The sequence below is a fragment of the Bubalus kerabau genome, chromosome 1 (assembly GCF_029407905.1).
Source record: "Bubalus kerabau isolate K-KA32 ecotype Philippines breed swamp buffalo chromosome 1, PCC_UOA_SB_1v2, whole genome shotgun sequence".
Lineage (NCBI taxonomy): Eukaryota > Metazoa > Chordata > Mammalia > Artiodactyla > Bovidae > Bubalus > Bubalus kerabau.
Window position 1 is genome coordinate 152,428,881 of NC_073624.1, and position 27,536 is coordinate 152,456,416.

Consider the following 27,536-nt stretch of genomic DNA (forward strand, 5'->3'; position numbering starts at 1 on the left):
ATAGCAACTGTCCATTGGAATTTCTATCTTTTCCTGGACTAGCAATAAGCAGTATGACACTCTCTCAGGATGCTGCGCAGTGGCAGCAAGCTGCAGCTCCCAGTCAGACACACCATCATGAGGGTAAACAACCAACACACTTACAGCCATTTTATACCCATAAACCATTGCTTTTCACTTTCAGTAGAGTATGAAATACATTACGTGGGATATTTAACACTTTATTATAAAATAGGCTTTGTGTTAGATAATTTTGCCCAGCTGTATGCTAATTTGTCTTCTGAGCACATTTAAGGAGGCTAGGCTAAGCTATAATGTTAGGTGTATTAAATGCATTTTTTACTTACATTTTTGTTAGTTTATTGGGCTGTAACCTAATACATAAGGAATATCTCTAGAAATATATTGTGGTATTGATTATAAAAGCAAAAAGTTAGTTGATCAACAGCTGCCTGGCTACATATATTATGGTATATCCAATGGAATACTCTGCAGTTATTTTTTTAAAGAGGCAGATTTATATATATTGATAGGGGTCATAGGCCAGGATACATTGATAATTGGATGAGCAAGGTGCAGTAGAGTGTATAATGGAACTTTCTCTGGACTTATGTATGTTTGCTTCTGGGAATGAGGACTGGGGTAGAGATATAGGAAACTTATTTTTCAGTACATGTATATATTTTCTTCTAAGCAATCTGAATTTTCATCATATGGCTATGTTATCTCCTCTTAAAAGAAATATAAATTGAAATACAGTTAATACTAATCAGCTTCCCTGGTGGCTTAGATGGTAAAGAATCTGCCTACAATGCAGGAAACCTGGGTTTCATCCCTGGGTCAAGATCCCCTGGAGAAGGAAATGGCAACCCACTCCAGTATTCTTGCCTGGAGAATCCCATGGACAGAGGAGCCTGGCAAGCGATAGTCCATGGGGTTGCAGTCGGACTCGACTTGAGCAACTGACACACACACAGCCTCCTCCACCACTTAATGCCAGGCTAGCTTTTCCTTTGGAAAGGAGAAGCAAAGAGAGTCTGGCTGTCCTGCTTAAATCTTAGCATCCTTCTTTCCAGCCTAGTTTCCTATTTCATTCTTGAGTACTTTGTTACCCTAGGAGTAACTTTCACTGTTACCCAAGTCAGTTCCACAATTTGCTTTGTCTTAGTTTATACTGTCACAGATAAGCACATCAGCCAGATTTTCTTCCCCTAGAAATCTATTTGTGCTATTGATACTCACTGCCAGAGAAGAGATAGCCTTGCCTAACTGGGAGTTTGTGAATTATAGATACAGATTCCAGAAGAGCCTGAGTAGCTTCCTATGCTGTTGGGTTTCCCTCTTTTTCCTTTACAATCAATTACCAAATGTTTATTTAGGTTAGTAAAAGTATACAATATAATAATCTATGTGGACTATTTCCCTAATGAATCACTGCCTCAAATAACTATGCAGCTAATCAGTTACACCATTCAGTGTGCCACATTAATATAATCTAAATGTTATCTAGTTACAAGAAAAAGATTATTTCTGTGTTCAAGTCATAGCTTGCTTGTTGCTCAACTGACAGTGCCATCTGTTTAAAGCTAAAAAAAGTACAATGATTCTCACCCTTCTTTTTCTTGTTCTATTTTTTGCCAGAATAGGGGGTGGAATGGGGCTAAAAAGGAAAATGCAGAGTCTCCTCTGTTGAAAACTTCCTTAGCTCACAAGAGAACTTAATATCTGTGCTACATATGTCAAGGGTCGGGGAGGGGTGTCAGATTTAGGGGGGAGAAGCACAGATCACATTCCTAAGCAGCACAAAAGACAGTAGTGAACACTCAGTGAAGAAGAACCATGAAATCTTTCCCTCTTGTTTCTGTTACAGGGAAGAGGAGTTTCATGGAAAGAAATCAGAAGCAGCTACAGAGAAACAGAAATTAGGGTATCCGCCCATTGCTCCATTTTACTGCATGAAAGAGGATGTCCTTGCTTATGTGTTTGACGATGTGTGGAGCAAGGTCCTAAGCTGTATGGAGCAGCTGACACGTACTCACTGGGAGGAATTTGCTTCTGGTAAGGCTCTTTGTGAAAACAATATAAAAAAATAATTAAGACTTCCAAACCCTAACCAGTCTATTAGATTACATACTTAATAGTACAAAAGAATCATATTTTTATTTCTTACAGAAACTAACAGATAGTTGGACAATATTTGGGAATGACTGGATGAGTAATGAGGCCTAGTCTATTATGACTAGAGATTGAGCTTTCTTTTTGAATGTAATTATTTGTGAGAAAAAAAAAACATGTGCAAGTCACAAATACATTTTAAAAACCACTTTATTGAAGAACTGATTTACAACAAACCAGTAAAACTTAAAGTATATAATAAGTTGATTTATGTATATACAGCCATGAAACTATGGTAGTCAATATAGTGAACATATCCATTACCCGCAAAAGTTCATGACCTTGTACTCCCTCCCTCCTACGCTTGCCCAACTCACTATCCTGAAGTGAAAACTTATCTGCTTAAATGGAATCATGTTGTATTGACTTTTTTTATCATCTTCTTTCTCCCAGTATAAATCATTCTGAGAGTCATCCATGTGTCAATAATTTATTCCTTTTATTGCTGAGTAGTATTCCACTGTTCCACAACTTGTTTATCCATTTATCTGTTGTTGGATGTTTGGACTATTTTCATTTTTGGTCTATTAGTGCTTTTATGAACACTAGGGTACAAGACATACATTTTGACATATATTTCCTTTTCTCTTGGGTAGATTTCTAGGAGTGGAACTATCAGAGTATATGGTCAAATGTATATTTAATGTCTTAACAATTGTCTGCATTGGTTTTCTATGTTGCACAAAAGGATTAACACAAACTTAGCAGCTTCAAACAATACACATTTATTATCTCACAGATCTGTGAGTCAGAAGTCCAATAATAGCCAGCTAGTCCTTTACTTACGATCTCACAAGGCTGCAATCAGGGTGTTGGTCAGAGCTGGTTCTCATGTTGCGGCTCATGTTTTTGGAAGCATCCAGTTTCTTGTAGCTGTAGTAGTCATGGTAGCTTACTTCTCCAAAGCTTTCTCAGTAAGAAAGACTGAGAGCTAATCTACTAGCAAGACAGATTATGTAACATAATCAAGGGGGTGACATTCCATCACCTTTACCATCATCTATTGGTTTGAAGCAAGTCACAGGTCCTGCCCACACTCCAAGGGAGGGGGTTACACAAAGGTGTGAATACCAGAGATGAGAATCATGGGCTGGGTGGGGGGCACATTGGAATTTGTCCACTACAGTCCTCCCACTGGCCACCAGTGAGTCATGTGCTCCCACATGCAAAGTACATTCAACTCTCTTTAAAGGTTTCCAAGAGAATCATTCTTGGAATGATGGAGCGTCAGCTCCAAACATTTTTGAATCAGGTAAGAATGAAGTTCCTGGATGTAATACAGGGCAAGTGAAGTTATTGGGGGCACAATTCATTTCTATTCTATAGCCCTGTGAAAGTAAATACAGAGGTACATAAACATCTAACTATTTAATCCAGCCATTCTGTTCCTAGAGACAAATTATTGATATTTGACCCCAACAAACCCAACATATAGTAGTGTGCCAGGAAAAGGATAACCATTATAGACACTCCAGTTAAAGGCTGGGGTGGGGAAGGGATCCCTAGCAATTCTGAAATCCACCTGTGAAAATATTCGGGATTCCTTCATCAAGTTTCAAGGCCTGGAAATAATCCTCTTAGCTCTCTGCTCTCCCCTCTAAGCTCTTGATTTCACCCTCTGAGTCATCCTGTTAACATGAAAGGTATCTTCCTAGCTAAGTAATTTTATTAGGTTGTGTCCTGCCAGTAGAATTTTGGGGGCCTGATAGCCTTCCTTTATTTGGAATCTTTTGAATCTAGAGAGATTGAAAATTCTCAAAATCATTGAGTCCTGTTTTCTTTATGTTTAATAGTTTTCCCCTCAATTTCTCTCATCTCGTGTCTTATCATAAGCAGCAAGAAAAAAAATCAGGCTTCACCTTTAACACTTTGCTAGGAAATCTCCATAGCTATATAACCAAAATCATCACTTTGAAAGTTCAGCTGTCCACATGACCATAAAAGACCATTTCTCTAAACTTGTGTCACAAAATAACAAGCATCTCCTTTCTTCCAGTTTCTAATATGTTCTCCCTTCTTCCAGTTTCTAATATGTTCCTCATTTCTTTCTAAGCTTTCCCCTCCCTACAGCACCCTCCAAATCCAAATTTCTCCTAAGTCTATTCAAGGTAATTGTGACTTCTCTATCATGCTTCTCAAAATTCTTCCAGCTTCTATCAATGAACAATCAAAAATAAAATTAAGGAAACAATTTATTTACCTAGTATCAAAAAGAATAAAATACTTAGGAATAAACTGAACCAAGGAAGTATAGGACTTCTACAGAGAATACTACAGAACATTGAAAGAAAATAGGTAAGGCCTAAAGAAAGCCTTCCTCAGTGATCAATGCAAAGAAATAGAGGGAAACAATAGAATGGGAAAGACTAGAGATCTCTTCAAGAAAATTAGAGATAACAAGGGAACATTTCATGAAAAGATGGGCTCAATAAAGGACAGAAATGGTATGCACCTAACAGAAGCAGACGGTATTAAGAACAGGTGGCAAGAATACACAGAAGAACTGTACAAAAAAGATCTTCATGACTCAGATAACCATGATGATATGATCACTCACCTAGAGCCAGACATCCTGAAATGTGAAGTCAAGTGGGCCTTAGGAAGCATCACTATAAACAAAGCTAGTAGAGGTGATGGAATTCCAGTTGAGCTATTTCCGATCCTAAAAGATGATGTTGTGAAAGTGCTGCACTCAATATGCCAACAAATATGGAAAACTCAGCAGTGGCCACAGGACTGGAAAAGGTCAGTTTTCATTCCAATCCCAAAGAAAGGCAATGCCAAAGAATGCTCAAACTACAGCACAATAGCACTCATCTCACATGCTAGCAAAGTAATGCTCAAAATTCTCCAAGCTAGGTTTCAACAGTTTGTGAACTGTGAACTTGCAGATGTTCAAGCTGGTTTTAGAAAAGTCAGAGGAACCAGAGATGAAATAGCCAAAATCAGTTGGATCATAGAAAAAGCAAAGAGAATTCCAGAAAAACATGCTTTATTCACTACACCCAAGCCTTTGAATGTGTGGATCACAACATACCGTGGAAATATGGGAATACCAGACGACCTGACCTGCCTCCTGAGAAATGTTATGCAGGTCAAGAAGCAACAGTTAGAACCAGACATGGAACAATGGACTAGTTCCAAATTAGGAAAGGAGTACATCAAGGCTGTCACCCTTGGGTGACAATACGTCACCCTGCTTATTTAACTTATATGCAGAGTACATCATGTGAAATGCCGGGCTGGATGAAGCACAAGCTGGAATCAGGATTGCCAGGAGAAATATCAATAAACTCAGATATGCAGATAAAGGAGATCAGTCCTGGGTGTTCACTGGTAGGACTGATGTTGAAGCTGAACCTCCAATACTTTGGCCACCTGATGCGAAGAGCTGACTCATTTGAAAAGACCCTGTTGCTGGGAAAGATTGAGGGCAGAAGATGGGGACGACAGAGGATGAGATGGTTGGATGGCATCACCGACTCAATGGACATGGGTTTGGGTGAACTCCAGGAGTTGGTGATGGACAGGGAGGCCTGGCGTGTTGCGGATCATGGGGTCGCAAAGAGTCAGATATGACTGAGCAACTGCACTGAACTGAACTGATACAGATGACACCACCCTTACGGCAGAAAGAGAAGAAGAACTAAAGAGCCTCTTGATGAAAGAAGAGAGTGAAAAACCTGGCTTAAAACTCAACATTCAGAAAACTAATAAGATCACGGTATCTGGTCCCATCACTTCATGGCAAACAGATAGGGAAACAATGGAAACAGTGAGAGACTTTATTTTCTTGGGCTTCAAAATCACTGCAGATGGTAACTACAGCCATGAAATTAAAAGGCACTTGATCCTTGGAAGAAAAGCTATGACCAACCTCAACAGCATACTAAAAAGCAGAGACATTACTTTGCCAACAAAGGTCCATCTAGTCAAAGCTGTGGTTTTTCCAGTAGTCATGTATGGATTTGAGAGTTGGACTATAAAGAAAGCTGAGTGCCGAAGAATTGATGCTTCTGAACTGTGGTTTGGAGAAGACTCTTGAGAGTCCTTTGGACTGCATGGAGATCCAACCAGTCAGTCCTAAAGGAAATCAGTCCTGAATATTCATTGGAAGGACTGATGCTGAAGCTGAAACTCCAATATTTTGGCCACCTGATGCAAAGAACTGACTCATTGGAAAAGACCCTGATGCTGGGAAAGGTTGAAGGTGGGAAGAGAAGGGGACAACAGAGGATGAGATGGTTGAATGGCATCACTAACTTGATGGACATGAGTTTGAGTAAGCTCCAGGAGTTGTTGATAGACAGGGAAGCCTGGCATGCTGCAGTCTGTGGGGTCGCAAAAAGTCAGACACAACTGAGTGACTGAACTGAACTGAAAGAAATGGAAGGGGCTTCCCAGGCAGTGCAGTGGTAGAGAATCTGCCTGCCAATACAGGAGATGCAAGAGATGCAGGTTCAATTCCTGGGTCTGGAAGATCCCCTGGAGTAGGAAATGGCAACCCACTCCAGTATTCCTGTGTAGAAAATTCCATAGACAGAGGAGCTTGGCAGCCTACAGTCCACGGGGTTGCAAAGAGTTGGACTTGACTGAGTGGGCACACACACACAAAGAAATGGAAAGACAGGCTCTGCTTATGTATCGGAAGACTGAGTATTGTTAAGATGGCAGTCTCCCTGAATAGATATACAGCCTGAGTGCAACTTTATCAAAATTCCAGCTGCCTTTTTTAAAAGGCAGAGATAATTCATATAGGAATGCAAGATATCCTGAATATCCAAAACAATATTGAAAAAGAACAAATTTGGAGGATTCACACTTCTTGATTTTAAAAGATAATACAAAGCTACAGTGATCAAAACAGTGTAGTACTGGCATAAGGACATATATTGATCCATGGAATAGAATAAAAAGTCCATAAATAAACCCACACATCTATGGTCAGTTGATTTTCAACAAGGGAGCCAAGCCTATGGGGGAAGAAGAGTCTCTTTAAGAAATGATGCTGGCAGGGAACATAGCCAATATTTTTATCATAACTATAAATGGAGTATAACCTTTTAAAATTGTAAACCACTATGTTGTATACCTGAAACTTACTGAATATTGTAAATCAACTCAGTCAATCCAAAAAAAAAAAAAAATTCAGATGGGGAAAAAAAAGGAAATGGTGCTGGGACAACTGCAAAAGAATGAAGTTGGACCATTACTTCACATCATATAAAAAATATCAACTCAAAATAGACCAAAGGAACACACTTCAGAGCTGCATAAAACTTAGGAGAAAACATTGGAGTAAATCTCAATGAGCTTGGATTTGGCAGCTGATTCTTAGATGTCATCTGACACCAAGACCACATACAACCAAAGAAAAAACAGATAAAATTGGACTTCACCAAAATAAAATACTTTAGGGTGTATCAAGGGACATTATCAAGAAAGTGAAAAGACAGCCTACAAAATGGGAGGAAATCTATGTAAACCATACACCTAATAAGAATCTAGTATCCACAATATATAAAGAACTACAACCAAAAAACAAAAGAAAAAAACAATCCAATTAATCAGCAAATAACTCAAAGAGCAGTTTCTCCAAAGAAGATATACAAATAGCCAATAAGTACATGAAAAGATGTTCAAAATCATTATTCATTAGGGGAATCAAATAACCAAAACCACAATGAGACACCACTTCATACCCACTAGTGCGACTGTATTTAAGATTAAAAAAGGACAGTAACAAGTATTGATGAGGATGTGAAACTGGAATGCTTGTAAATTAATGGTGGGAATGCAAAGTGGTACAGTCACTGTGGAACCAGTTTGGCAGTTCCTCAAAAAGTTAAATTACCACATGTCCCAGCAATTCTACTCAAAGGTATATAACCTAGAGAAGTGAAATATAGCCACACAAAAGCCTTGCATGAATGCTGATAGCAGCATTATTCATAAGAGTCAAAAAAGTGGAAGCAACCTAAACATCCATCAACTGATGGATAAACAAATGGTTTATCCATGTGTTATGGACTGAATTGTGTTCCCCTTAAAATCCAAAAGGCCTAACACCCAATGTGGTTATGTTTGGCAATATGGCCTTTAGAGAGATAATTAAGGTTAAATGAGGTCGGAATGGTGAGACCCTAATCCTTTAGGGTTGGTATCCTTAAGAAAAGGAAGAGACATTAGACTTCTTTCTATGCATGCAAAGAGCAAAGGTCATGCAAACAAAGACAAAGCGAAAAGGCAGCTGTGCCTAGGAGCCAGGAAGAGAGGTCACACTATAAACCAACCCCAACAGCACCTTGATCATGGACTTTGAGGCTCCAGAACTGTGAGAAAATTAATTTCTGTTGTTTAAGCCACCCAGTCTCTGGCATTTAATGGCAGCCCAAGTAACTAATACTTCATGCACAACGTTTCAAATATGCTAAACACCACTTATTTTTCTGTGTATCCATAAATTTAGGTTATTGTGAAACTTTAAGTTTGAAAAAAAGAAGAAAGTAATTTTAAAATGGAGCTAGAGGATCTCTGACTGGTTTGGTGGGTTGACTGAAATGTCCTAAAATAGGGGTCAGCAAAGTTTGTGTATAAAGAACCAGGCAGTAAATATTTTAGCCTTTGCCAGCCATCCAATCTGTTGCAACTACTTAACTCTGCCCTTGAAAGCAGCCATAAACAATATGTATGCAAGTGGATATAGATGTGACACTATTATACACTCAGTATATATCTTCTCCAAAGACATATATAATTAACGCTGCCACAAAAACTGGCAGTGGTAATGGGTATGAAGTTTCACTGGTCATGTGGCTATTTAAAATTTTAATTAATTACAATTAGGTAATTTTAAAATTCCATTCTCAATCACACTAAATTTTTTTTAATTGAAGTATAGTTGATTTACAATGGTTGTGTTAATTACTGTTGTACAGCAGTGATTCAGTCATCCATATATACATATCTTAATATTCTTCTCCATTATGGTTTACTACAGGATACTGAATATAGTTCTGTGCTATACGTATGACCTTGTTTTTTTTAGTCCATTCGATAGAAGCCTACATGTGCTAACCCCAATCTACCACTCCATCCTTCCTTCAACCTCCTCCCCCTTAGAAACCAGTCTGTTCTCTATGTCCATAATTTTTTGTTTCACAAATAGGTTTGTGTCATAGAGTCTACAAATGATATCATGTGATATTTGCCTTTCTTTGACTTACTTCACTTAGTATAATAATCTCATTGCATCCATGTTTTTGCAAATGGCATTATTCCATTCTTTTATGGCTGAGTAGTATTCCATACACATACATACATATACATACACACACACACACACACACCTTTATCCATTCATCTATCAGTGGACATTTAGGTTGTTTCCATGTATTGGCCCTTGTGGTGCTATGGACACTGGGGTACATGCGTCTTTCTGAATTATAGTTTTGTCCAAGTATATGCCCAGGAATGGGATTGCTGGATCATATGGTAACTTTATTTTTAGTTTTCTAAGGAACCTCCATACTGTTTTCTACAGTGGCTACACGAGCTTATATTCCCACCAGCAGTGTAGGAGGGTTCCCTTTTTTCTTAACTTTCTTTAGCATGTGTTATTTGTATACTTTTTAATGATGGCTATTCTGACTCATGTGAGTTGGTACCTCATTGTTTTGATTTGCATTTCTTCTAATAATTAGCAGTGTTGAGCATCTGTTCTTGTGCCCATTGGCCGGCCATCTGTATGTCTTCTTTAAAGAAATATCTACTTAGGTCTTCTGCCAATTTTTGGATAGGGTTGTTTTTTGTTGAGCTATATGAGCTGTTTGTATATTGAGGAAATTAAGTCATGTCATTTGCGAACACTTACTCTCATTCTGCAGGTTGTCTTTTCGTTTTGTTTATGGTTTCTTTTACTCTGCAATAGCTTGTAAGTTTTACTAGGCCCCACACTAGCCAGATTTTAAATCCTCTATAGCCACATGTGGCTGGAGGCCACTATCCTGGAGAGTGCATATGTAGAACATTTCCTTCAATCTCCAAATGTCGCATTAGATAGCTTTGCTCTAGTAATCTTTGCTTTTCATTCTTCCAGGAACCAACAGGCATCACCAGCCTGAGAAACCACTTTAAAATAAATTCATGGTTTAAAGGGTTTTTTGGAACCATGCAGGTGGTGTGAAACTGGGTTATAAAGATTAGTGAAGCCTAGCTTGAGATTATGAATTCTCAGGGGAGATTTTTTTTCACAGTACTGGTGCTGTGGGTCTGAAGATATCCATGGATAATAGATTCTATTCCTTTGCTCAGATGATGAGAGTAATGTTGCAATCACCAGACCAGCTTCACAAAGCCCCTGTGTGCTGAGTGAACTACAACCTTTGGTCTTACCTCGAGTGCCACAGTCTAAGGTGCTGTCTATCACCTCAAATCCGGTAAGTCCCACAGGGGAATGTACAGGAGAGCCTAGGCCTGTTCTTATAGAGAAGTCTGCTCAGTTATTTGCCTTAACTGTGTCACTATGACTTTTTTTTCCATTAAACTTATGTGTTTTCATAGTAATCCAGCGACTCCTTGCAAAAGTTTCATTTTGAAAAAACAGCAAGTTAGAGTTGATAAGTAATTTTCAGCTCTTTTGAAAAGGTATCTATAAGCTGTGCAATTGAGATTCAATTATATGGTCAGCTCCAGGCAGCTTTGGGAAGAATGAAATATATAATGAAATGAGGGGCCAATGTCAGATTTTCTATGGCCTTAACATTATATCTTTTGAATTTCTTTTTGACTTCTTCCCTCTTTTTTTCTGTTATCTTGACCTACCTGGTTTTTATTTTTTATATTTGAATCTGTTAACTTTTTTGCTTTTGGAGGTTTACCAATCATTACCCAGGTGTAAAAGGCAAACCAAAGGGAGGAGAAAATGGTTTCAAAAAAGTCTTAAGCATATAAAGATGGCCATTTCTTGCAGGTTGATGAGCCTGATCTAGTGTTTGCTTTGTTGGTATACTGGCCAGATATTGTGCAGCTATATTTTTTAAATGGTTATTTAAAAGTAAATTCAGCTTGTACATAACTATACTATACATACCTGTAACTTATACTGTACATCAATTATACTTCAATTAAAAAATAAACTCAGCAAGGCCCATATCTTATCACACTGGAGGATGACCCAGGTAATCTAATATTCCTGTGACAATAATAAAATACTTCTATATGTCAAACTGGTCTGCTTATGGTTTAAGTAGCCCAAGCTCTGAAAAGTTAACATACACATTTCTAGTTGTTGATGACCAAAGGAAGGAGAAGCAATAATCCAAATATTCTAGAGAGAAAGTAGGAGAAAAATTCCTACTTGGGAGAGGAGGAGCTAACCAGAAAGGGCCCTGAATTGATTACCTAAGAGAGAAAATAAACAGAGGACACTAAGGTGGCAGTGGCAGTCCATGCAAGACTAAATCCTGCCGACATTAGAACAAATAAGATTAACTCCTTCTAATAGTCTTTAGATTTGAGCTTATTATTGAGAGCTGACGGCTCCAGGTGTAGCAGAGAAAGCATTAGCAGAGCACAGGATTATGTGATGGTAAAAGAGATTATATACTAGAGTTTACCCTTATTCTTCCCATTTTTGTTCCATGTTGTTTTTTCTAATGTAATGTAAATAATAATAAAGGTTCTCTCTCCCCTATGAGACTGGCTATTAATTGCTTTCACATAAGTTGATCAGGCTTCCCCATTCAGAAATGAAGAGGATGACTCTGATCTTATCATCTTAACAGTGGACTTGGGGCCCCAGCTGGGATACTGGCCAAGATACTACAAAAGTTAAGGCATAGGAGAAAAAAATATATAAATGATCTAATTTGGAAATATTAACTTTTGGCAAAGTTGGGAAACTAAGCTGGTATCTTCACCAACCAATGAGAAACATCTTCTTTTGATATGTAGATGAGTCTCTGTCAAGCAGCAAGTGGTCATCAGCCAAATGTGAATGGTCTCTTGGTTCATGGGATGCCTCTACAGCCAAGAAATCTCTCTCTAATGGACAAGCTCCTGTAAGAAGTATAAAATTTTTCGACTATAGAGTTTAAGTAGATCACTAAAAAATAAAAGGAAAGCAAAGTCAAGTCAATCAACATGCATGTATTGAGTACCTACCAAGCAACCAGAGACATGTGGGGAGTAAAAACATATAAGGAAAATGGTCTCCAACTTCAAGGAGCTGATAAAATAACTGGTGAGAAGACACACAACTAAAAAGAGGCCTAACCATATAGGGCATTCCTGTGGCTGAGTACCAAGTGTGTGTACTTCAAGTGAGTGAACACTATGGCAGTCCCAAAGAAGGGAAGCATTTTGGTGGGAAGTTCAGGTTTTAAATGTGTCCTTGTAAGATGGAAGTTTGGATAAGCAGAGAAGAGTAGCAAGGCTATTCTAGATATGAAAAATGATGTGGGGAAAGGTTTGGAGACAGGAAAATACAAATATTTAGAAGAGAAAGCAGATCGTTTTTTGCTATAGTAGAATAGGAGGCAATAGGTTAGAACTTCAATGTTCTGATTAAAGACCACTGGTGTGATTAGTGGGAAAGCAGAGACTGGAATTAAAGAACTTTGGAACCAGACAGTGGAGGGTTTTGAATGTCTTGTTTCTGAGATCCATTCATGTTGCATGTGATTCTCTTTTACTGCCAACTGCTGCTGCTAAGTCGCTTCAGTCGTGTCCGATTCTGTGTGACCCCATAGATGGCAGCCCACCAGGCTCCCCCGTCCCTGGGATTCTCCAGGCAAGAACACTGGAGTGGGTTGCCATTTCCTTCTCCAATGCATGAAAGTGAAAAGTGAAAGTGAAGTCACTCAGTTGTGTCCGACTCTTAGCGACCCCATGGACTGCAGCCTTCCAGGCTCCTCCATCCATGGGATTTTCCAGGCAAGAGTATTGGAGTGGGGTGCCATTGCCTTCTCCTTTACTGCCAACTAGTATTCTAATAATATACCACAACTTATTTATCCATTCTTCTGTTAATGAACACGGGCTATTTTTTAGGTTGGGGCTGTTATATATAGAAGGCACTACACATATTCTTATACTGGTCTTTTTTGTGGACATATGGTCTCATTTATCAATATACAGAAGTGAAAGGATATGTTTAATCTTATAATAAACTTTCATAAAATTTTTTCAAAAGAATTGTACAATTTTACATTCCCACCCAGCAGTGTATGAGTCAGCTCTGGAGAACATCAATTTAAATCAGGAATTTGAAAGATTTCACAGCAGTAGAACATAGATTGGATTAAAGGAGGAGGAACTAAAGGTAAAGGAATCTAATGCAGGAATTCAGGCAGCTATGGGTCTGTTCTCAAGATGTAGCCAAGACTAAAAAAGTAATAAAATAGTTTAAGAGTTATCATAAAAGAAATCAGATTCTATAAAAAACAGGAATAAAGGTGAACTCAGATTTCAAGCTCAAGGGAAGACAGTTTGGGGACAGGGGAGATGACTGTAGGGTCTGTTGAGTTTACAATGATGGGCCGTATAGAAGAGGTCAGATTTGGAGACTGATCTATAAGTGTGGAGGTGATAAATCCACTTATGAGTGAGTAGTCCAGAGGAAAAATAAAGATGAATCAAGAGCAGCTAAGGCCTAAACTCCTATAATTAGAAAGCAGGTAGGCTGTGTAAACAAAGGGCTTAAGTGAGTGGTTAGGGAGGCAAGACCAGAAAGATCTCTTACAAGTAATGCTCAAGGTTTAGCCCTATTCTGTGATGGGCGTTTTTCCTTCTAAGTTCTCCAAACTCTGAGGCATAGTTTGTGCTAGAGGATACCAAAGTTGCCTGAAAGCTTGAAGAACGTGATGAAAGCCAAAGCCTGTGGCAGAGTGTTCTTCCACTTTCCCTCCATATCACAGCGTAAATACTATCTCTTAGGTACCTTACAATAAAATCAAACGGTCTCTCATCTGCTTAAAACACAAAAACGAAGCACCTGAATCTGTGGGGCAGAGTTTAAGCTACTGAACTGTTGAATATGGTATTTTATTTACCAGAGGACTTACAAAAGAGTATTATATTTCACAGTTGTTTACGCAAATGGGGATCTACTGACCTGGGCTGCACAAAGCTCTGAACCCTTTGCCTGTTCCCAGCTTTTTCTAAGGAACCCCTACCCGAGGGCTTTAACTAGCTCAGCATTTTAATCTCTGCAGTGGGAGCCACACTAGTGCCACACCACTACTAAGCAGCAATACTGGCCTTTCAACTAAGTCTTTCTGATGACATGCCTTCAGCAAAAAGAATGCCTCCAACATGGTAGGAAGCTCATTCCCTGAGGCAAACTTCTGGGAAGCACTTTGGAGTAGCTACACTGCAGGTTAGCCTTTACCAGTAACTGAAGAAGTGACTCTGATGGCAGGTGAATAAAGTACTTGCTTTCCCAAGTCTCCATTCTAGTAAATCATGTGTAAGACTGAAATGATGTCCTTCTTTCAGGTACACATTCTCATTCCTGAGATAGATTATATGACATCTAAAACTAGGTTATTTATTGATTGTTTTCTCTTTGCCTTTCTCTCCCTTGAATGTAGTTGAAAGTTTAAGGCTTTTTACCCTTGAGTTCTGTCTCCCTGTACAGAGCCGTCTTGATCTCACTGTGGGTTTCTGATATTTGGCCACTAGAGATCTTGATGACAAGCTACTTATGAGACCTGGGTCCAGTACCATCTTTTCAACTCGAAATTGGCCAAATCGAGCCCTGAAGCTTAGTACATCATTTCTGTCATATACAGTGCAGTCCGCCAGGAGACGCAACCCCCCACCACGTACCCTTCATCCCATCAGCACAAGCCATTCACGCGCTGGAACACCAAGACTTATGGACGAAATATGCAGAGGATCCCGAGTGTAGGTTTCAAAAGCAGAATTTCTGGAATCTGTGGTAAAACTAATGAAGAATTTTACATATAGAATGAATTTAAAGATAAGATTGAAATATATGCCTAGGCAGTAATCACTACATATTCTTATGATGAGTTGTACACTGGTTTAAATCTAATACAGAAAAAAATGGAGTTATATTTGAATAAAATATACTTATCTTCTGATTATACTTATCTTCCTTCTGATTTAGCTAAACATATTTCCACAAATAAAATGTTGGCTAGAATATTCCAACAGAACTCATCAAAGGAATAGAAGACATTCTATATATATTTTTATTAAAACATTTTCCTTAGTGGGAACATGCTCATAAAATTCTTCCCCCAAATGATGATTAAATCTCCTTTAATATTTTTCCATACCAATAGGATTTACTTATTTCACTGACAATGAAAACTTCGTAAATCTCAGATAAGTAGCTGCCTGTACACCAGGGAAAAAATGTCCCTTGGCACATCTTAGGAAATAACAGTAAACATGTCCTCTTCCCTTTTCCCACCTCATTGTGCAAAAGACTCCAAGTTTTTAAAATAAAATCCTTCCATTAGTTGTTAATTTAAAAAACATCTTATGAGGGTTGATTTCTAAGACTATGACCAAGGGTAGGAATTAATAACACCATAACTGAATTCAGCGTTTTGAATTCAGCCTCTGAATGAAGCATATGTCACTATACTTCTCTCCCAACATTTCTTAATTTTGACTCTATTGGTATATTATCTATACCAATAGAGCTATACATTCACTTGGGTATGAGTGGTTTTGATGTAAAATTAATCTCTCATCCCTCTGACAATGCTTTTTTTCCCAATGTGGAAAAATAAGTTGCTTTGTTTTTTTCTGGGATGTGAAAAGTATCGTTCAGCTTTAATTACTGTCTTGGGCATGAGTAATACTGTAACTGCTCCAAATCCTTTGGAAGGAAATAAAAGTTTAGGATCCGTACCTGGGAATTATAATTTTTAGTGGACAACCAGAAGGCCCAGAACTGTGAGTTTCATCAGATGTGAAATTACAAATCTATGAATTTGTCAGAAAAAAACAACCCAGGATAGGGAAAATTGTTTTATTCCAGTTCTTTGTGGGAGAAAGGGTCAAATTCTGCTGTGCACTCAGGATGACGTTTCAACAAAAAATAAGAAAATAGTATGAAGAAAGCCCAAAATTTTCATTCTCCAAAATCCTTTGAGATCGCTTCATTTAAAAGTGTAGGCAGCTTAAAGCTTTCTGTGCATGGATATTAAACTCATCTGTTCAATGTATTTGATTCTAACCAATTTGTTTATATTGTTATAATTTTATGCTTTCATATCTTGGTTTTTGCTGGTGGGATCTGCAGCCCTGTGGCGGCCGACTCGCTCTCCTCTCCCTCACCACTGCCGCTGAGTCGAAATAATCTGCTGCCACCTATTGGGACAGCTGAAGCAGATCACTTGAGCACGGTGGGGCCACAAAGGCAAACGGTATGTCTCCTTCCTATTGCCTTTCCAATGTTTATAAAACCTCATGGCCAGTAATTCTGCAGGATCTGTGCTCTGGTCTTGACTTGTGTATTTTGTCAAAAGTACAAACTGAATTCTAATTTGACAATGGAATTGGAGCTGCTTGGCCTGCAATTACGATACCTGTTAGGGCTGATACTGGACACACACAGCTCCACTATAAATTAACTGTTTCTGTAATTCTTATCCCTTCTGCAGAAAACCCATCGAGATTCCAGTCGAGCTCGAAGTGCAGTGGTGGATGAGCCTAACCAGCAGCCCCAGGAGAAGCTCCTGCTACCTGACTTTTTCTCCAGGCCCAATACAACTCAGTCATTTTTGGTAGAGTGACATACTTACTCTATTGTCTGATAGCTGAGGAAATGGGAAAAAAAACTAGTTTGGCAGGCTTAAGGCTTTATATGGTGACTTAATCAACTCTAAGAGTAAAAGCTGAGGTTCTAATAAAAATAGTGTTTTACGTTTTAAGTATATTTGTTGAAACTCTAACTGCTCTCTGCCACTCATTATTTTAACTTGTAAAAATAAAGTAAAAAGCCTTATACATAAATAGCAAATTCTAAGCAATTTAAAATTTAGATATTTCTGAGAATAAGCAAAAAAACGTTAAACCCCAGTGCATATCAGATTAGCATTACCTTCATTCTTTTAACATTGCTCTGAGGGAATTAAACACAAAGTGGTAAGAGATTATGTTGTGGGCTGGTGGATGGGCAAGACTTTCATAGTTTTTGTTAACTGGTGTTTGAAATGCTAACACTGTTACCACTAAATGTACATTTACTAGCCTTTTTACTTTTAAACATCAGAAACAACCTGACTGGGAGACTAGAGGTCATGCACTGACCTTGCCCCAAACTACAAGCCAGCAGCTCAGCCCCATGGCATTTGCTTTGTACAAGAGGGCTTGGAAAGCCCAGAGTGACTGAGGGCACACTTATGGCCCAAGAACCAAGCACCCACATCCTAAACCAGTTTTCAAGACAGTGGTGTTTGTAACCCACTTATCTCAACTCATAATCCTTAAACTGTATCAGCCTAAAGCACCATATGATCTTTTTCCCCCATTAGAAGAGTGGTGAGAATAAATGAATGGGACATTGTACTAGCTTCCTAGGGCTGCCATAACGAATTACCACAAACTGGGTGGCTTAAAACAATATAAATTTATTCTCTCAGTTCGAGTCTGTTAAGTCCAAAATCAAGGTATCAGCAGAGCTACGTTCCCACTGCAGGCTCTAGGGAAGAATCTTTTCTTGCCTCTATGTTCATGAGGTGTTCAGCTTAACTGCCTGTTTTTGTAAATAAAGTTTTCTTAGAACAGAGCCACCACATTCATTCAATTTTGTACTTTTTGTGGCTGCTTTCCTAGTTCCAGTGACAGTATGTTCCACAAAACCTGAAATGTTTACTATCTGGTCCTCTATTAAAAAAAAAAAAAAGTTTGCTGACCACTGATAGAAAACATGGGACTTCATCAGGAGAGTAAAAAAAAAAAAACCCCTCAAATCTCTTATTCCAATGCTGACAAGAAACTGAGGGGATGTTTTTTATTCTAGAAGTACCAGCAAAATGGCATTGATAGCTCTTTCTTTAGTATCTGCATGTGGATATTTTAGTTGTATCTTAAAATCTTTAAATCCCTTAAAGCAATTTTGAAATGTTTGAGTTCCATTTTGAGAGTCACATTTTAAGCATGGAGGTCGTTCTGTTCTGTTGTTTTAAACAGTGAGCAGGCAATGGAAATCGGATTCAAATTCCCTTGAGAGCCAATTATGAGTACTTAGAAATATTAAACCATATGGATTATTTATAAATGCTAAGATTTTCTTAAAGGCATATTAATAAAGTTGCAGAACTTGCAATTTTTACAAGTTAACAATCATTCTGTGGGCTGCTGGCTTGGGATTTTTAACTTGGAATGTTAAGTGTATATTCAGCCAACTGTCCCTCAGACTGACAGATGATGCCAATTACATTGCTGTCCGACTTTCCCTTGTAAAACAACTAACACATTATCCTCTGGAAGAAGTCACACTGTAAGCAGTGACTCATCTTCTCTCTTTTTCAGCCAGATACGCAGTATCGTCGTGCGTGTGCTGCTGAGTATCCTCACCAGGCCCGACCTGGTAGGGGATCTGCAGGGACAGGTGGGGTCATGGCTCTTATTTTACTACAGTCTTGTTAAGATCTTGCTTTTTTCCCATGCTTATTATTTTTTCTTCCTCCAGATTTTATATTTTGCTTTCCTACATCTTTGTAAATCATCTCAAATTCATTTTGGAATATAGGATATAGTAATAAAAAGAAAAGAGAACTCTAACTGCTCAACGCCAAGAAGTTCCAGATCTGTTTTCTCATATATAAATTTTCCTCTTGCCATTCTGGCAGAGTAAACAATACTTTTTTTTTTTAATATATAAACAAATTAAGCCAAATAAATCATTTTCATAACATTCAAACACTGCATGGATTTTATTATGTAGGCAAAAACCTATATTGCTATGGATTAAACTGCTCTAATCAGTTAAACTGCTAGGCCAAGATAAGAAAAGAAATTCACAATGTCAAGACATGAGGAGTCTGATTCTATCCCATTAACTTTTTGTCTTCTAAGTTATATTCTATAGTTTCTATTTTCATAGGAGCGATAGGAGAAAATTTAAGAACGTCTTAATTCTTCCTATAATGGTCTTCTCACCATCAAGGTCATTTCTTCCTTATGTTATAGGTGAAATTTAGAATTACCAGGCAGTTGAAATGTTTCCTGTTAATAATCAGATTAATCAGCAAGTATGTTAAAAAGTAATCTGCCTGAAATTGTCTCTGTAGTTCAAGTGAATTCTCTTAGTTCAGGTTCCTAGTAGCAACTTTTGGTAGTCTTTGAATGCCGTCAGCAGATTCTGTTCTTGGATCAGTCCTCAGGGAAGCACTACTGCCTCTGAGCTACAGTTATTACATCTGGCCATGCTGATGGTCAAGCATAACTAGTATAATGTTTAGCTAAGTGAAACACATTTTATTCCTTTTCAATTAGTGCTTATTTTCTAAAATTAGGTTACTACATCACATCTTACATAGATTTTGTTTGTTTTTACATGATAAAATATGCAAACGCGATTTTTATTGCTTTAGTACAAGCCACAGTCTCCAAATTTAGAGTCTAATAATTGGAGCAAAAAAAGTCTGTACATAGGAGCTCAAGACGATCAAATCTAGAATGTCTATTCATGTTACTCTATGATGTCATCTTTGTCTCTCAGGTCCTCAGTTACATGGATCTACAAAATCTCAAAACAGAAGTGGACCAATCTCTAGAACCAGGCAGGGACCATAGCACGAATGAGGAGAACTTGCTTCGGGCTGCAGGCAACACATGGGAAGATTTCACAAATCAATGTTCAGTCATCTCATGATGCAGACCTTGTATACAAGAGACAACCTGAAACCATCTTTGTGAATTATTTTGGTACAACAGACTGAGAACAGTATCAGCCAAAGACTACATGGGTACTGTTTCTATCTCCAATTACTGTCTTCTGTTCAGCATAAGTTAATCACTTCACTGGACAGTAAAGTTTGTAGCCAAAGATGTAACAAATGAATAATTTCCTCCAAATCACTGCTCATGGTGTCTGTTAACAATGATCAGTTCAATTACTACAGCATTTTATCAGACTACATGTACACAAAATGTAGCAAATCATTTGATAACATTATTATTGGCTTAATTACTTGTGTTTATTTTAACATTATTACTTGTGTTAATTTCTGGAGAGGTGTACTCACTTTTAAGTCATTTTTAGGAGACAGTTCCTTAAAAAATTACATCAAACAGATGTGATTCCTAAAGTTTTCTCTTAGATGTCCAAATCCATAGGCAGATATATATGGCAGGGATGAATAACTAAAAACATAAATGTTGAGCACTGGTATAAAGTAATCCATGTAATAAATAATGAAATTTTTTTTTTCCCCAGGTAGGACAATTCAGCCTTACAACAGCTGCCTGACATCAGGTTACACTTGTTTTCTTCTCAAAGTACTTTAGTGGTCATTTCCTAGCCCCCCCCACAACCCCCGCCGCCCCAAATATCACACCTGCCTTGCTAGATTTTCTCCTGCAGGTCTAAGAAAAGCAATTTAAAAATTTATAGAGTCTTTCTGTTAGTGAGCCAGCAAGACACAACTTCTTAAAATTCCTGAAACCCTGCTGTTCTGTCTAGTATAAACATATACTAGAGAAAAAGAAGAGAACTTTGACATTCTTCTGATTTTCTGATTTGACATTCTTCTGATTTTCACATGGACCTTTCCCGAGTGCACTCATGAATGCAGCAATGGTTTTAACTATGGCTTAAACTTATTTAATTTCGTTGAATTTTAATTCTGATGATCATATTGGTTTTAGATCTTCTATTAATCTTCAGAGTTGATAAATTCAAATGATCATCAATTGGGATAATTTTATTGTTTCAAAGTGTTCTAATACTATCATATGAAGACATACAGCAGACATCCTGCATTAAACTGTATTTTTAATACAATTAAGAGTATTTTTTAACCTATTTGTAATCACAAACTGAAAACATGTCTTATGCTTACCTCAGATAAATTATGTACATGAATCTCAGTAACAGGAGGCTTGTTTTATGCATATGGTATTGAATATATTAGCTTACAAATCAGAGATTTTAAGTTGAAGTCTCTAAAAAATTTTCATATATTCTAATGAACTCATACCAATTCTACTAAATATAAATGAAAATCTCTGTACTATTCTCACAAATCAATACCATAAGTACATGATAACAAACCACTGGATCAAGACAGCTTGCCTTTCAAGGTCAGAGTTAACAAGTCATTTAGCCTCACCCTTTTATAGATGAGGAAACAAGTTCTGACAAGCTCAGTAACCTGACTCTAAGGACATTCAGCAGTTACAGAGGATTACAGCATCTCTTTATGGAACTTAAACCAGGCTATCTGCTACAATGCTGGCTAGAACTACTTTTCTTCTCTCTTCTTTATCCTAGGCACCATTCGTATATTTAATCTTTTAAATGATCATATTGGGATCACTTAAAAAGCCCTGGGAACTTAACAGTCATCTTTCACTTGATTATTTAATCTTGTACAATTCTTACAAAAGTGCTTGAAGTAATCTGAACACCTGTTTCTCCTATACACCTCAAGCAAAGAGTGCCAAACTTGGTTGAGGAGGAAAAAAAAAAAAGAGAGGACCTATGCAAGAACATTAAGACTGAAAGCAAACTGGCAAGTATTTGGAAAACAGATGCCCAGCAAGTGTCGAAGGCTAGGTAGAGCACATGTCCTAAAAAACACATGCCACTGCATACCCTGAAGCTCACTCCTACATGGCAAAATAACAACTGCTAAAAGTGGTAGGGACAGATCTGCATTCTAGATAGTTCCTCATACAAAAGACACACAGAAGAGTGCTCTCAGGAAGCATTCCCCCTCCCGCTCCCTCGGTGATCACCACCAAATGCCTTCAGAGGAGGACCTCACAGAACGTCAGCATATTTCTAGGATATACTAAGACCAGGCTGAGAGAGTCTACTTGGTTTAGATAGTTGATCCAAATAATTTAGGCTTGAAAGACAACTTTTCTCAAGAGTTGAGTTGACTTCTGTCTTCAAATCTTGACTGTACCTTGCCTACAAAGGCATCAGTTAACACCTATGGACTTTTGAAGAGAATATTCCATTATTTCTTTTCTTTCTTGAGAGTCGTTTTTTTCCCTCCTCGTTTGGAAGGTTTGCAGTACTTTGCTTCCATCTGATCCAGAAAATTGTCCATTTCCTTTTGCCGATCCTTTTGTCTGCTCTGTTTAAGAAGTTAAAACACAAGCTTTCAAAACTCAAGACTGTCCACAGAAATAAAGTATTTAGCAGTTGCCAGGGGCTGGTGGAAAGGGAGAATAGGGAGTGACTGCTAGTGTTTAGAGTGATGAAGATGTTCTGGAATTAGTGCTGATGATTGTAAAACCTCATCAATAATATACTAAAAAACCACTGATGATTGTAAAACCTGATCAATAATATACTAAAAAACCACTGAATTATACCACTGAATTGTACATTTTAAAAGGATGACTGTATGGTACCTGAATGTCTTAAAAGATGAAAACAAAATGCCTACAACACTATATAAACTCCAAAGAAATATTAGCAGTAAGAAGCAGAAATTGGAAGAAATGGCGGTAAGCTTCACAGACAACCTGACGGTTTACCTGAATGGCTGCTTTCAAGTTATCCACTCCTTCATCAAGCCCCAACTCCTTCCGGCTCATTTCTGCTTCTTTAGCCTCTTCCTGAGCCTAAAACAGAAACTCATGTGAGATACAATGCCAACCTAGCAAATACTAAAAATACACCCTCTTTCCCAAAAGCAAATCTGTTAAGACCATTTCAATTTGAGGATTATATAAATTAAAAGGATAAAATCAAGCAGTAGATCCTCTTTTTCCAATTAGTCGGAGAAGGCAATGGCACCCCACTCCAGTACTCTCGCCTGGAAAACCCCATGGATGGAGGAACCTGGTAGGCTGCAGTCCATGGGGTCACTAAGAGTCAGGCACGACTGAGCGACTTCACTTGGACTTTTCACTTTCTTGCACTGGAGAAGGAAATGGCAACCCACTCCAGTATTCTTGGCTGGAGAATCCCAGGGATGGAGGAGCCTAGTGGGCTGCCCTCTATGGGGTCGCACAGAGTCGGACACAACTGAGGCGACTCAGCAGCAGCAGCAGCAGCAGATCATTTGGTTCCATAAACCATAGGGGGACAGTAAGGAAAACAAAATGCTAGAAGAGCTAAGAAAGGTCACTTAACCAAGGATGCCCTCAAATGTTGCCAGAACACAGGCACCTCAGATTCCTCCTCTGGAAACCAAATTTACTACATGTGACTTGTGGTAGCCAAAAGTGCAACCCTGGTTTAAAATTTCCCCTAAGTAGTTAGGACAAACTCTAACAAATTCCGTTTTAACGTTTCTTTACCAGATTTCAAAGCCACCTCCTCTTGCCAAATTTTACTAAGGCACTGATTCCAAACTACTACAAGAATACCTTGGGAAAGGTTAGTAAGTTCATTCTCCAGGGCAATACCTAAGACTATGAGAGGCCCCAGTCCCCAGAGAATTTTCTAAATAGCAATGAATACTATTAATACTGAGAATGATGATATGTTAGGACCTTGTTACTCTAATAAAGAGTTTCCTCTGCCTACTTCAGTCCTTGAAATCAATTTATTTTTTTTAATACTATTTTTTCCTCTAAGTTTGCAGAAGTCTTTGTCAAAACTATTCCATTCCCCACTCCACCCCCCAAACTCTAGGGAAGTTTCTCAAGCTAATAGGCTGTTACTGAACACAGCTGTGCTCAGTTTCACCTAAAAAAAGTTGCCAACCTAAACTGTCAGCTTGAAATCTAGACAGATGTAGCCTATAAGCCAAAGTGATGATCTTGATACACATTCCACTTCTCTCAACACGCTTGTCAGGTTTCTCCTGCATCTTTTTACATAAAAGCCACAGACCTAACTCCACCTCCAATTCAGCCATACAAATAAAGTACCCACCAAAAAGCTACAGTCTTACACTATCTGCTCTCCCTAGAGTTCCCATTATGAAAGCCAGGCTGAGGCAAGAGTGACTTTAATACCAGTCCGGTCTTCCCCTAAAGACCAGAGGCACAGGTATTTGTTACCTTGAATCTGCTCCTTCCTGAACCCCAGATGTCCTTAAGCTCCTTTCCCTTGCCATCGTCCTTCCCCTTACCAACCCCCCAGTTTAATATGGGTGAAAAGGACACACAAACCACAATCCTTGATACTCTACAAAAGTGTACCTCAAACGGTGTTTGGAAATCTATCATTATCAAAATAAACTGGTTTTTGGTTGTTGTTGCTTTTTTTCACTCACCCCATCTCCCCATGTTTTTTTGTTTTTTGAATGTATATTCTGGGTCCAACTCAAGAATCGAAGTGAGTTAAGTCACTCAGTCATCTCTGACTCTTTGCAACCCCACGGACGAGCCTACCAGGCTCCTCCATGGGATTTTCCAGGTAAGAGTACTGGAATGGGTTGCCATCAAACTGGGCAAGAATACAGGAATTTGAATTAATAAGACATAGTCCTACAGTCTCTGTCACCTTCTCAGCCCTTAACCAAGTGAGAATGTGGAGCCTAGGTATCTGGATTCTGTTACTTTATTGCCTTAGAATGCGTCAGCAAGGTTAAAAGAATTGGCCCATATGAAGAATATTTCAGTGCTACTTTCAAATGATACTGATTATCTAATCCATGCAGTAAAATCCTTTTGAGCACAACAGAGTAGGGAAAAAGTTTCTCTTAGTGAGCTCATTAAGTTAGATGGCAACTAGAAAAGAAGTTAAGCCTTATCTTTATTTCAGCAGTCTTATATATATTTTCATTGTTATATATATATCCTCAAATTCTTTTGGGAAGTAGTAAATGGCATTCAAAATCTTACCCTCCTTTTCCTTGCATTCATCTTCTGCTTCGATTCTTTGACAAAGGCATTATAGGATGGGACCTCTCCAGCATCAATGGCTTGTTGAATAATGTGCCTTATCCTGGGTTCTTCTGTGTATTGCACACACAGCAAAGACTCCATAATCTGATCCATGTCACCCTTAAAGTCCAGATAGGCCTGTTTAATATCAGTCAGCTCTTCTTCAGAACCTTTGTATGTCTTCTCAAAAGCCTGAATGTCTTCCAGAGATATCTGAACAAATGAGAGACACATGCTGTAACTTTGATTCAAAGTTAATTTTAAATAATCGGAATACAAGAAAAAAGTTAACTCAGGTGTCAAAATATTTCTCCCCAAATACAACAGCTGCTTGAATTCAAATTGTTGCAAGGAAGCAAATTTTCTATGCTAAAGATTTTCTAGGGTTCTCCCTAGTCCAATCTTTAGAATTGCTAAGCTACACACCAGAAAAATTTAAGTGAAGTTTCCAAAGGTGAGATCCAGAAAAATACTTGGGGCTTACACCTGGCTTTGTAAAATAAAGCACATATTATAAAAAAATTTAATGTCCCCCTTTCACTACACTCTACACCAACAGTTAAAGGCCCATTTCAGTAAGTGTGTGTATCTATGAATGTACGTGCATGTGTTATAACACACATATATACATGGTTCAACAGAACGGTTAGATAAATCTGCCCTTCCAAGAAGTGGGTCTCTCCTAAGGCATGTCTGTGTTGTCTGTGAGTTTATTAATATTTAGAGACCAAATAAAAAATCCTCATTCTTAACAACACAAAACACAAGGTCTTAAAGGTTTATTGAATGAGAAATGGGAACGGTCACAAGAAAATCTCCAGAGTTCTTTACCTTTTTAAAGAGTAATCTCCAATAGGCCTCCCAGTCCCGGTCTTGGCTGAGCACATCAGAATCCTCGTCCACTGTTCCCTGTTCATCGTATAATGTTCTCTGTTCTTTATCACTCAGAACGGAGTAGACCTTTCCAAGGATCTGCGGGAAAGAGTACACTAAAATCACCCTTCCGCCTCTCACTGAAACCGCGCCGCGAGAAATAAAGATTAGAAAACGCCAGGCCAGGCTCGGCTCACTCCACCCCGGGAGAGGCCGGGCGGTCATAAGACGGAGGGAAACCCGGACGGCCGTGGATAGTCTAGCGCACCTGGAAGCGGCGGGTGGCGTCTTCTTTGTCGCCCTCGCCCACCCGATCCGGGTGCACCTGCAGGGACACCTTGTGATAGCCGCGTCGGACCTCGCTGTCTGAGGCCTCGCGCCGCACGCCCAATACTTGGTAAAGGTCGGCGGTGCCGAATAGTTCTTCGCACAGTTCCAGAAGCCCCATGGCCGGCAGCGGTGCGAAGGGGGCGGCGGGTTCAGCGAAAACACCTGACCCAGCTACACAGAATAGAGATCTAGAGCGCCTACCTTTTCCCGCGCAAAAAGCCCGAGGCGCTAGCGTCATAAGAGGCGCCGGAAGAGGCGGGGCCACGACGCCGCACTTTACGGCCGTTGAGAAATGGGGGTGTGGCCAAGCTGGGGACTGCCAGGATTGAGGCAGTGAGTCTCCTATCACCGGAATCTCCTTACACAAGTTCTCTCAGCCCCGGACGTCCTCCCCTTACTCTGAAAATCTCATCCCTACCTTTTCCCCAATGTCCCAGATCAGTTTATGCAACAGTGTAAACGTTCATATTAGGTTGAACCTAGCGCTGGTTTCTTTTTGCCTTTTTTTCCAGTAAAAAACAGCGAAACATTAGCATTTGGCAATCTCATGTGGTTTAAATTTGGTAATCACAACAGATTGTGGAAAATTCTTAAAAGAGATGGGAATACCAGACAACCTTACCTGCCTCCTGAGAAACCTGTATGGGCTTCCCTGTAGCTCAGACGGTGAATCGGCCTGCAATGGAGGAGACCTGGGTTCGATCCCCCAGTGGGGAAGATCCACTGGAGACAGGAATGGCAACCCAACTCCTGTATTCCTGCCTGGAGAATTCCATGGACTGAACAGAGGGGCCTGGCAGGCTGTTACAGTCCATGGGGTGGCAGAGTCAGACACAACTGAGCGATTAACTACACTACTACAAGAAGCAATAGTTAGAACCAGACGTGGAACAATGGGCTGGTTCCAAATTGGGAAAGGAGTCAGTCAAGACTGTAAATTGTCACCCTTCTTATTTAACTTATATGCAGAATAAATCATGCGAAATGCTGGGCTGGATGTATCACAAGCTGGAATCAGGATTGCAGGGAGAAATATCGAAAACCTCAGATATGTAGATAACAACACCCTAATAGCAGAAAGTGAAGAACTAAAGAGTCTCTTGATGAGGGTGAAAGAGAGTGAGAAAGCTGGCTTAAAACTCAACGTTCAA

The 27,536-nt window shown here is 38.9% G+C and overlaps 2 protein-coding genes across 4 annotated transcripts in view; one reads left to right on the forward strand and one right to left on the reverse strand.

Moving 5' to 3' along the window:
* The window catches only part of FAM149B1 (family with sequence similarity 149 member B1), a 50,030-nt gene extending 28,860 nt beyond the window's left edge, over window positions 1–21,170 (forward strand). For 2 of the 3 annotated variants that reach the window (XM_055535632.1, XM_055535651.1), the window contains 8 exons: window positions 1,871–2,058; window positions 10,489–10,613; window positions 12,130–12,236; window positions 14,860–15,084; window positions 16,460–16,583; window positions 16,821–16,943; window positions 18,694–18,772; window positions 19,886–21,170. In XM_055535632.1, the coding sequence (XP_055391607.1) occupies window positions 1,871–2,058; window positions 10,489–10,613; window positions 12,130–12,236; window positions 14,860–15,084; window positions 16,460–16,583; window positions 16,821–16,943; window positions 18,694–18,772; window positions 19,886–19,959 (1,045 nt within the window). In that variant the 3' untranslated portion in view covers window positions 19,960–21,170. The remainder of the gene's footprint in view (window positions 1–1,870; window positions 2,059–10,488; window positions 10,614–12,129; window positions 12,237–14,859; window positions 15,085–16,459; window positions 16,584–16,820; window positions 16,944–18,693; window positions 18,773–19,885) is intronic. The other variant, XM_055535642.1, reaches the window with a different exon arrangement.
* On the reverse strand, window positions 17,770–26,630 carry DNAJC9 (DnaJ heat shock protein family (Hsp40) member C9). The gene is made up of 5 exons (XM_055535811.1): window positions 26,324–26,630; window positions 26,014–26,154; window positions 25,141–25,395; window positions 22,879–22,965; window positions 17,770–22,472 (listed from the first exon to the last, which is right to left on the reverse strand). The coding sequence occupies exons 1-5, from the start codon at window positions 26,621–26,623 to the stop codon at window positions 22,353–22,355; spliced, it is 903 nt and encodes a 300-aa protein (XP_055391786.1). The 5' UTR covers window positions 26,624–26,630; the 3' UTR covers window positions 17,770–22,352.
* Between the last annotated feature and the right edge of the window lie 906 nt (window positions 26,631–27,536).

Excerpts from the sequence above, each read along its gene's own strand:
- DNAJC9 (XM_055535811.1), bottom strand. The coding sequence starts at position 26,623 with ATGACGCTAGCGCCTCGGGCTTTTTGCGCGGGAAAAGGTAGGCGCTCT. Across the intron at positions 26,155-26,323 it reads ACGCCACCCGCCGCTTCCAG|ATCCTTGGAAAGGTCTACTC; the intron begins GTGCGCTAGACT and ends TCTTTCCCGCAG. Across the intron at positions 22,966-25,140 it reads TGAATGCAAGGAAAAGGAGG|GCTCAGGAAGAGGCTAAAGA; the intron begins GTAAGATTTTGA and ends TTTCTGTTTTAG.